The sequence below is a fragment of the Battus philenor genome, unplaced genomic scaffold, assembly GCF_028537555.1.
Source record: "Battus philenor isolate CCGP_79_NKW_IND1 unplaced genomic scaffold, ilBatPhil1.0.hap1 SCAF_3, whole genome shotgun sequence".
Taxonomy (NCBI): domain Eukaryota; kingdom Metazoa; phylum Arthropoda; class Insecta; order Lepidoptera; family Papilionidae; genus Battus; species Battus philenor.
This window is the reverse complement of record NW_027181693.1, coordinates 14390965-14403112: the sequence shown is the minus strand read 5'-3', so window position 1 is coordinate 14403112 and position 12148 is coordinate 14390965. Positions and strand designations below refer to the sequence as shown.

At 35.3% G+C, this 12148-nt stretch overlaps 1 protein-coding gene across 2 annotated transcripts in view; it reads right to left on the bottom strand.

Moving 5' to 3' along the window:
* Positions 1–768: 768 nt before the first annotated feature.
* Rab6 (RAS oncogene family member Rab6) overlaps positions 769–12148 on the bottom strand; it is a 34243-nt gene continuing 22863 nt past the window's right edge. The window contains exons 4-6 of one of the 2 annotated variants that reach the window (XM_068770485.1): positions 9807–10012; positions 8395–8461; positions 769–1052 (exon numbers count right to left, since the gene is read on the bottom strand). In XM_068770485.1, coding sequence (XP_068626586.1) covers positions 982–1052; positions 8395–8461; positions 9807–10012 — 344 coding nt within the window. In that variant the 3' untranslated portion in view covers positions 769–981. Of the gene's footprint in view, positions 1053–5075; positions 5954–8394; positions 8462–9806; positions 10013–12148 lie in introns of those variants that run through there. The other variant, XM_068770486.1, reaches the window with a different exon arrangement.

The following is a 12148-nucleotide window of genomic DNA, read 5'->3' as shown; positions in this document are numbered from 1 at the left end:
CTACAAAAAATTGTGCTAAATTTGAAATAGATTAAAAATAGTTACTCCTAAACGTTATCTACCGAATACTGTAATAGAGCAGTAATGAAATCTTTTATCACTTGTGCTAAAGAGATTGTACGTAAAATACTATACTAGCGCCCTCTATCCTGTGAGTTGTCAAAACAAATATATCTAGCAATTCTCTCGTGACGGGGGAGCCCCAATATAATTCTACGGTTAGTAAACTAAATTACGCAGATTCAATTAGTTCAAGACGAAGAATTAGCGACCAGGTTTTTTGCGAAAGTGCGCCAATGTGACATGCAAATCGCCACCGACAACGCGTCAGCCTGAACGTGAAGGTATTCCGATGACGTGTCGAAGCAGAGTAAAATCAGCGAGTTCAGGCCATTCATGGACCCTAGCTATAATACCGGCGCTGGTTTACACTCAGGAATGCCCGATACGAGATTTCGCAATATCGATATAGCACTACAATCGATACATCGTATTCCTACAAAATATCGCATTATCAAACTATGATATCGTTTCATGTTATACATTTTTTATTAGTATATTGAAAAATTATAACAAACAGTATCAATGCAATTCATAATAACAGATAGCGACTTTTTAGATCAGTAGATTTAAATTATTTTAAAGATATATATGAAGAAATACATATTGTCAAACCAATAGTATATTATATAACCGACATAAATTGCATTGATATACATTTATTATATCATATATAGATTCATTCATCATGCGATACTATTAGGATACGAAATATCGATATATAGGGTGGCGATTACGATGCGTATCGATAGGAGTTCGATAGTTACAGTGCAATAATATTGATGCAATACTTTTTGGGCATTCCTATTTACACTGCTCGGTACACTTATGAACAAAATTGGCTAGATGTAGGTGAGAGGGGCGCGGTCACTCCGGGGTGGGGAGGCGGTGCGCGGGGGATGGGAGGCGACGGTCCGGCGCTCAGCACACGCACCCGCTCTCGCTGCCCTCCTGCTCGGAGCCCATCGGCGCCTGCGTTTGCAGATCCACAGCTGAGAGCGCTATGAGTTAAGAAGATTATCCATGGCCAATACAGTGTATTAAACATATTGAATTAAACGAATTGTTCCTATTAACACACATATTCAACATATATCTGAAATAGAAAGTCTGTGATACAAAATTTGAAAATCGATAATAATTAATACAGGTATCCAAGTATCAACATATATCTGAAATAGAAAGTCTGTGATACAAAACTTGAAAATTGATAATAATTTATACAGGTTATTTAAGTATAATATAACACACGGGGCTCGTCTTAATCGGCATACCTTATTTTATCATATATTCAATATACAAACCACGGAGTAAATCAACACAACTGTTCCTAGGTGTAAAAAAATCGTGTTAGGGTGTAATAAAACAAAAAATATGCTGTGTCATTACTAGGTCTAACAGTGTACGAATCAGAAATCCGATTTTTGTATACGTTCGTTGTTTATACAAAAGACACAATGAATAGTCATCATCCTAAGACGTTTTTCATTTATTTTTTCTCTCAAATCAAACTGCCCAATGACTTAATAGCAAGACATTTGCCGTGGCATTTAGTAAATACAAAACACGAACGTTTTTAAAAACCAAATGATTTATATACTTTCAATTTTAGTAACAGTGGACTACACAAGGTGGCGCTGATCAATGCTCTACTGTTCAGTCCAATCCGGTAATATCATAACTTGTAACAGCAGCCGAGGTTTACCGAGGAAGTCTTCGAGCCAAGTTACTTAAACGCAGTTTAGACTCGCCTTCGTCTCTTTATTTGTAAAAGCCAATAAGGCAAGAGAGTGGACCTAAACAAAAAAATTACTATCGGTCTTCTTGTAAGAGCCATCAAATTTATTAAATGTGGAGAGGTTTAGTCTAACCGCCCTTAGCAGTATTATTTACAACTCAGTGATCTAGTACTAGTCATTTCTAAGTCAGCAGGAGGACAATAACACATGTCAAGCCATGTGTTCTCCCAACATCTCGTGAGTCTTGTCGTCCGTCTCACTGCTCCCAGACACATACAGCAATGACACACGTCAAGCCATGTGTTCTCCCAACATCTCGTGAGTCTTGTCGTCCGTCTCACTGCTCCCAGACACATACAGCAATGACACATGTAAAACCATGTGTTCTCCCAACATCTCGTGTGAGTCTTGTCGTCCGTCTCAATTACTTAAATCCTTTAGGCGGTGTATAGGCAAGTTGGAACGATAGTGAGATAGGTTCGGTTTTGTATAGCGTTGCCTTTGTCTATCATAATTATGAGATCCAATGTGTATCTCCGGAACACTGTGCGATGGAGATTACACTACAAAACCAAATCAAAATGATTTTTGTCGTACATCAGCGAGGATAAATGAAAACAGATCTATTAGTGTTTTAAACATTTTATTTGAAATATCGGCGTGAGCTTCCATACTTGCTATTTACACGTCATTGAGATAATAAGGTGGCCATTTTATTTCACGCACAACTGGCAAAAAACAACGCTTTGCGTACAGATTATAAAACTGTTAAATGATTCGAAATTCGGTTGCCTAGTCGAACGTAATATAAAACTTCTTTCTTTAATCACACGGTAAGCACAGAGTTCATATCAAAATATCTTTTACAAAATGAAATTATTAAAATTGAATTGAATAAATATTGCCTATAATACATTAAATCAATATTACTAACTTTAATAGGAAAATTAATCTAATTAATTTTTAAAAATTATTTCAAAGAAAAAAAAATACATGCATGTGTCTATAGAAATAAATCTCTATAATAAAATAAAATCTCGATAAATAATCTATGTCCCATCGAATATATTTGTAAAAGCTCGTTGGAATGACAATTCTTAAACATACGTGTAAACGACATACAAAGGCTAGCGGTGAAGGTACTTCACTATTCAAAAACTTCAGTTTGCTCATTGAAATCATAAGAATTATGTCTTAAGCGCTAAATTAATAAATAATACTAATATACAATAATCGACGGGCCCTTCGTACAATTTGAAACATATATGCTGCCGGTACTATAATATAAAACAAATTATTGTATTAGTAATTAAAAAACGTATTTAACACGTTCCCAGCCGAGCTCTAAACGTGTCACTTTTGGCCACATCATTTCCGGTATATGACAACTTTAATAATTTTCAAAATTAAATTAAAAAAAAATTAAATTTATTTCGCATTAATTAAAATAAAAATGATGTATAAAATAGAATATTAAATCCAAATTAAGTATATCATACATTGGTTTTCATAAAGCAACGAATTTAATTATAATATTGAATACACATATAAATGGCTTATTAGGACAATCATTATAAAGCGTCGTCACACTATTAGTGGTATTTAATATTTTAAGAGAAGTCTTCTTAAATGCAAAGTGCAAGCCGAACACGCCACATGTACCGTTGTTAGTACATGACAAAAATTTACCCTAAACAACTTAATGTACATTTTTTAAATGTTGCCATAAATTCTTTAAATTCAATAATTCAGCTTGGCTAATAAAAACGAGTTACGTGACAGGGAACGTGTTAATATTTAATCTGTTGACAAAAATAATTTAAGCCGAAGGACCTGACAGACGCGTGCTATATACAACACAAAACTCCCAACGGTAATAATCTACACTCGAGTACGCTTTGCGCATATTTCTACCGAATTATAAAATTTTTGCTTGATTTTCTTTTCATATTGATAGTCAAACATTCTCCATATATATATTAATCCGTGATATATTTCATAATTTTACGCGCATTTATTGCCATCATCAATTGACATATGTTGTCTATGATACGCCTGTGCCGTCTTGTCAATGTCAAATCGTATTAGGCTCCAAAGCTCAGTCTTACAGACCTAATGCATAAATCAAGCGAAACTGACCTTTATGACCAAGTACATACGTGACATTGAAGTAATCGCGAGGCGACTTTCCTATATAACGCAACGACATATTAATAACTACAAAAAAATGTAGCAATATTTATGTAATTATGTAAATAGGAGAAATACTCCCTAAAAGTGTTGCCATTTCATTATAATTGTTTTTCCTATCGACCTCGAAAATACAAAATATTGACATATTGGTATCGGAATTCCTTGGTATTTGGTGTAAAGACGAATATCACATTATTTATAGCTGTATGTGATTTCATTGCGTTAAAAAACATGGTATATTATTTTTTGGTAGATTAAGTGTTGCTTCTTTAATAAAGATATTTGAAATGTCCCTATTGATATTTTTTTTAAATTTTCAGCCAAAAAGTTCCTTGACTTAGAGACTTAAAAATTATTAGAAATATTATTTTCGCCGAGTAAAGAATAACTAGAAATGATTTTACGAAATTTCATCTGCATGGGTGTTGAGGAGACGTTCTTTAAGTTCGCAAAGCTGGCAGGAGACAGGTGGTATAAATTCCTCAAAACCTATTAGCACGAGATTATAGTGGACACAAAATCTATGATATTACAAAAATTTGTATTGAGCAATAATTACATATTTTATAAATTGCGAAACACAGGACGGTTAAAACTATAAGTAAATATCGAGTTAAATACGATGCAAAAACGAATCTGATGTACAAGTTGGTTAACATTGCAGGTAGCGTTAAACCGACACAATGAGCAAATAATTGCGTTGTAATAGATCGGCGCACGCGCATCGTACCTACTGAAGATACAATATTAACTAATATCACCGAGGCTGAAACATAAGCATTTAGCGATATTATCAGATACATTTGTCAGCCTAAACAATAAAGGAAATTTATACATGTTGATTGTTAGTTGCAAAAGCTTTGATGAGGTGAATGTAAGCTAAACATTTGCTTCTACACCGACATCAAATGTGACAGCCCAATAACTTCTGACTGTACAAAGTCAGGTACAGAGACAGATAGTAAACAATAACTAATTTTAATACATAGCAACATGAACTTTTAAAACAATTTTCTACTATATTATCATTACATTACTTATTATTTCTGAAACCATTGATTTTTAGAAAGGGAGTACCATTCATTGACAGCAAATGTGCTTTACCCCATTAAAGCCTTTATAACCTTTTATACTGTATGACTCTGAGCAGCGAGACACGCTAAATATTCCTTATTGTTTACACCGACAAATAGATATAGCAACACTATTGATTACTCCAACTGTTAGTTTAATGATGTAATTATAGTAACATTACGGAATTTTGCACCGTAACACTATCTGTTTAAGTTTAATTTCACTTAACACATCTGCAATCTTCTCCGGTAACTAAGTAGTTATAACCAATCGAGTTGCCACAAGTGATTCCCAAAGAGTCCCCGGGCAAAGTCCTCGTAAGCGATGCTAGTCTAGAAAACAGTGTTAATACAGTAAAAAAGAATTTTAAGAGATATTACTTGAAAATTAATTTGTAGAGTAATAACAAAAGGATTCAGAGTTGGTTGTGAGTTTTTCTTAAACCGGAGCAATGACATTATATAGAAGCAAAATTTGATTCAAACTTGTATCAGTTTTTATGGACTCCACTTAGAATTTTCATGAATTCTTTTCTTGGCAAACACAAGTTATCACTACAAATGATCTAATGTAGTGAATGAATAAATGAATCTTAAATATTTCAACCAAGAGACATCTATTGCCTCTCCCATTCATTTCCAATGGGACCGTTTGAAAGCGGCCTTGAATGAATAACTAACTAAGACATCCCTTGCAAATAATAATATCTATAGTGATAAAGTTTTGCAGAGAAGCTTCGCTTACAAAGTCCCTTACCCTGGGGATGGTTGGGAGATACAATCTTATAATATAACAGGTGTGAGCTGGTTGTCCCGGGCATTAGCAGGCGCATCCGCTGTCCGGTTCCTTGCTGTCCCCCGGCGCCTGACGAAGGATCACCTCGTGCACTACGCAGCATTAAGGAATATAGAGGTCTACTAACACTAATGCGGAAAAAGGACCCGAAAGACGGGGAACTTACACTGTCCATGACTTTAAGCGGAGTATTTAAACTTCTGTAATATCAAAAAATAATTTATTTAATCCATATTTTATTCTGAATACCATAGATATGGATATATTTTCCTCCCAAAATCACAGACAGCATAAATTAAACATAATTGTGCAGACATAAATAAGCTTTATTGTTATCATATAAGGTTCAAATCAATATGCCAACAGAATACAGACATCGCTAGAGCCACGCGAAATTAAATCTTAAATATGGACTAGATGTGTCAAAGAGAAAATTAAAAAACATCGGAATTCTATTTAATGAAGTGACATTTATAAAATAACCAAATAGAGAGCTATTGTGATTTTAAAAATGTATGACGTAATGATTATGTTCAGATTTTTTTCATTTAAAATTAACTAGGTTCTGTAATGAGATGACGTACTTTGACAACCCTACCATGTACGATAACCACTTCAATTGATTTTTTAAGATCAAATCATTAAGTAATGTCAAGCCAAATTCTGGTGATGGAACAAGTATAAGCTATACCCATAAAATAAAGAAATGTCCGTACACATTCCAAATAGTACATTATTTCTATACAACCTGTCATGGTGTTTATTTTTCATTATATTTGCACTTTCAGATATCGCAGGTAATCCATTATAAGACAGTAGACGAAATTATATTCTTACTGCAATAGCTTCAATTTACTAACACAGCTTAACACTAAGAAATGTATTTTTTTTTAAATATGTTTTATTTATTTCGAACGGGTGAATTCGACTTGGCGGATTTATGAGACGACCTTTATAATATACAAAAAATAAAAATGGCAATACCAAAAACTCTGCCGAAAGTCGTTTACTCATAAAGCTTGTTTACCCTTGGCGATATCAATGGCAATCTACCCAAGGTTTTGAAATACACGATACGACTAACATGAACAAAGTATTGCTCTCCAAATACTGCTTGCAGCTAATATGGGACATCCACCATGACAGGCCTTGTGTACTATAAAACCTGGTAATTCCAGAAAAATAATATATGAATACAAACGCAACACAGTTTCATAATCACAACTAATAAAAACATGCAGTGTGTTTCAAAACAAGCATGCAATTACGGAAATATTTAAACTTAAATAAATATATTTGTGTCTACTAAAACAGCAATACGTAAGATAAAGTACTCATACACTAAGCAGGATGGAAGAGACAGAAATAAAGGCAATGTTTACATCAACAGGGTACGGGAGAAAGACATTAGTAATGTTAATTTTACTTACAACACAGATGTTAACACGTTAAAACCACCACCGACACACACGCAGCCAGGGGGCGCCACTAGTCCGTCACAACACGAATACGAAACGGTGTAAGATTAGCCACGAGCTACTGTCTCACCGCATTCAAACGTCAAAAGAATATTTGAATATCGTAATTCTAGTATTTTACTTAGTTTTGATTGACAATTTTGTATTTGATTCTAATTAAATAAATACATTTTCAAATATATCTTATAAACTGTATGGATGGAGCAATTTTTATTATTCGCACAATCTATTACATAGATATTTATTTTCTTTTTATTATTATACATGTCATAAATGTAAGCTTTAAAGAAGTGAATGTATAGCCCATTTGTCAGCAAAAAGCTCTAAAGCTTGTAAACTTATTTTCAATCACCCGTAATCACTAAAATGTGTTACATTAATTTATTTTTTCTGATGCAGTGCGACAGTCCAAAAACTTCTATCAGTACAAAGTCTGAAGAAATAGATAGTAAATAATAATATTCAGCAATCTTAGTGTGTTATCAATACATTTTTAAATATCTCGGAGACCATTGATTTATGGATAATGTACCATGCATTAATTTACAACAAATGACCTATACATTTCACAACTAAAGCTTTACACTTACAACACTACACCTATACCCAAAAACCTTATAACAAAAACTCTAAACGAGTCTTAGGAAGAGTTCACAATAAACTAAGTACGATTTTATGGCCTAGTAATGTTCTCCACGAGATTTATTTTTAAATGTAAGAGACACCTCCATGTTAATCTGATCTTGATAATCGCTCCACCCATTCAAAGGATAAACAATAAATCAATTACATTCGTCATAACTAATCTTACACTCGACGACGTGAATACGAAAAGGTTCGCGAGTTCGAATTAGCCGGCACTCCGCGTCCATTAGCCGTTATTTCATACGCAACATGGCGGTACGGGATCCAATGCGATAATACATTACGTATATAAATGTCCAATACTGTGCGTGTATGGGCGAGCGTGATGTATGGGAGCTTGTATGGCGTGTGTATGATATACTGTGGGTCGACTGTCAAACTGTGAGTGTAAACATTTGTAAAAAGGATACTGTCTTCCGGTGGCTTGTTCTCGGCGGAGTCCATGCCTGGCAGCGCAGCTGCGACCCGTCGGAACAGCTGGAATTCAATAGAAATCAAATGGTATAATACAAATCAAATACAATTCAATATAAATGCACACACTATTTGCTCCTTTTTTATCAATTTAAATAATTTATAGGGATGACTAACGAAGGTTATAATTTAACAGTAACTAGAATCAGGTTGATGTGAGATTCTTCAACTTAAAATAAAGATGCAAAATACGTCTTGATCTGAAAAGAGCCTTTATCAAACTCCTGAAAGATATTAATAATACTTTACACTATAAGATTCTTTTCACTCGTCTTCGTTTGAGGACCTTTTGAAATTAGTTACAGCATAATTCTGAAACATTAGTTGTTGTGTCGAATTGTAGGCGACTGCGAGTCGGTAGACGCGGCGTGGGTAGAATTTCTCACTAGGAGAACCAACGACAAAGTCAAGGTTGAGAATTCCCGCTGGAAGCCAGCAGGGCAAGACTGGTCTTTGGGAGAAGCGTATACCTTGCAGTAACCATATATCGACTGACATGATGATAGTATAGTTACAAACAAGTTACCAATATCATGGAGCTAGACTTCAAGCAATGAAAGTTGTCAATTGAACTCGGATATGTGACAAACATTAAAGAAGAAAAACCGACATCGCCTGAAAGACATAAAATCCGAAGAATATGCGACATCTACCAATTCGCACCGGGGCGAGTGATTTATTGATCGTACCCTTGGAAACATTTCGGAAGAAAACTCCTGTAGTTTCCGTAAAGTAAGCAGTAATGTTTATTATGTTGCGTTTCACAAATTAAATTGTTTTTCGTTATTTAATTGGAAGTATACAATATGAACACCGGAGTAAATTTTATTATCACCACTTTTTCTAAATAAAATCCTGCTCACTATCTCTTTAAATTAGAATATAACTTACTAATGATTACAGTTTCTTACAGTATAATAGACAGGAACAGCCAACAACTAAACTAACTTGCTAAAAATTACGAATCAATATTTTGTTCACCGAAAAAAAGTTATAACGACTACTATTTTAAAACGCTCTTATCATCTAAGAACTGGTTATGGTAGATGACTCAATATGTCGCCCAGGAAGAGCCCAGAGCTATAGCCCATTTGGTATCCGAATGGACATAGAGGAACCCATGTGACCAGTCTGAGGCGACTGTTCGTATATGGACTCAGTGTGTCCACTTTGAAAGTGAACAAGGGAACCGTGGAACTTTTGCAACGAAGACAATCGCGGAGGAGGAGTTGTGTCGAAACTGCGAAGGGCCATTCTATTTCGTCTATTATTAGACGAAGCTGCACATTGCAATGCGGCAGAAGTTTGAGAGCTTGCGTTTCGGTAACCGTGGTTGTTGTGGGCGTACCTGCTTAACGTTGTAGCCAGCCTTCGCGCTGGTCTCTATGAACATTACGTTGAGCTCGCGCGCCTTGCGGTCGCCGTCCTCGGTGGACACCTGCCGCTTGTCCGACAGGTCCGTCTTATTGCCCACCAGCATGATGATGACGTCGGAGCCGCGTTCAGTGCGCACGTCGTCAATCCACTTCGAGGTTTGGTGGAACGAGTTCGCATCTGCAATAACATACACATTATGTTAAACCAAAATCTAGTTTATTGTTCTAAACATAAGAAAAAGCTTTTCATTGTTTACACTCCCGTTGGTCACGCTATAACATGAGAACTTTACCAATTTCATAAATCTTAAAAAAATTGTTTCTTGATACTTAGTCGTCTTCATCCCCCAAAGGTATCTATGGGGAGATAATCTATAATAACAAGCGGGTGCCGACTGCAGTATGGTATGCAGAGGACGCTGCTGCCCATCTTCAGGAAACTTGTTTGTGAGCAGTGGCAATCATATATAATACACAAAGTGTGAATTATATAAAATTGTATCCCAAGAATCTAACTCGGAACCTATAATTGCAAATCTCAGTCCTCTACTACTAAGCTAACACTACTCAATGCTTCATAGTATTGGTTGTTTAAAAAAAATGTACCGAATCTTGTCAACTGAAACTGCAAAACTGCGAGATCGCCTTAAGGTTCTAATTGATTAATCATAGCCAAGACTTTTCCTTAGCTAAGCCCTTCTTTCTTTGATCACCACCTCGCCACCCTTTTAAGTGCGGTAATGCAGTATCGGTAGCACTATATTACGAATGGATGTTTTATGTAAATTACTGTCAAATCAAATGTTTGTATTCTTTTCAAGGTCATGGCCTACGTCTTCTTTATGTTTATATTGACACTAAACGTCTTACGGATATATAGAGATACGACCGATAAAGTTTGACCCAATAAAAACTTACGTCTCGGCTATATACAGGGTGATTGGTTATAGACGTCATAGCCTTAATGGGGTAAAGCTCATTTGCAGTTAATTAATTTAAAGTACACCCTATTTCAAAATCAATGGGTTCGGAAATAATGATATAAATAATCATAATATAGCAACAAAAGCGTTTTCAGAATTCGGATTACCATACAATAAATTATTTTTTGTTAACTACCTTTTCCTGCGGACTCACCTGGGATAAGTGGTTTGTAGGTTTTCAATAGAATAATAACTTAATGTAACATATTTAAGTTTGATCACTTTATACAGGATGTACACATAGGTTGTAGGGATATATAAGCTTTTATTGCTGCCAAATGAACTCATATAAATCGTCCTGTATGTATACGATATCGTATTGGAACTTTAAGGGATTGCTTCAAAGGAGACAGTAGCATACATCTGTGCAGATATTGATCTTCGGGCATTAATATTCAGCGCCGGAGTGCGGCGCGAGTCGGCCGGCCCCGAGCTTTACGAGCAATTAGTGACAGTTTATCGCTTTATCAACACGCCCGCTATTAAACGCTCCAAGTCATAAAAACTCGGCTGTTTTACAATTGTAACATTGTTATATAAATGATATCGTTGTTCTACTACTCGATCGAGGAGTGTTTGGTTAACCAGTTACATCTGGAAGCTTTCGTTAGTGTTCTTGAGCTTCACACGTTACTTAGCTATGAATAATCAATTCTACTTTCATTAAATAAAAAAAATTAAATACTGTGTTTATGATAATGCTTTTTGATGCACAACGGAGCTTTTCCGACATACATAGCCGTCTGCTAAAATGCCTTTCTTAAAAAGTGTTAGGAAACTAATAAAAAAAGAATTAAACTTGTAAAGTAGATCTTAAGTTTTGTCGTGATTAAGGGAAAAATGTATTCTATTATGTATCTATTGAATTCCGGAGTACCACCAACATCAAGTTGACGATAAAATTTAGTATGAAAAAGCGTTTATAAACTTCTCTCTGCCCCTGCAGACTTATTGGCCCGTCATATGCTAGATGTTATTGGCCTAACACATTCCAATAAAAGCAATGAATTAATGTAACGTATTTCAAAGACAGTGCGATTGAAATTATGTGTAAAATATTTCAAGATTTTGGCGTAGAAATAAGTTACACATTTATGTTATAGACCACTTTAACCAAACGTCTAATTAAATTTTGACTCATAACTTTTTATATAATTGTTAACATTGTCTTTCTTGCCCTGTGTTTGGCACTAGTCGGTGTGGCATAGCTCCCGAGGATGCCCCGTGGAGGGGTGAAGCACGTGTTGAGTGATTTGGCGGTGGCGGTTGTGTGATTTGCATTGTTTGCCGCATACGCATTTATCAGCGGGCAGGCGGGCGGTGCATTTTGT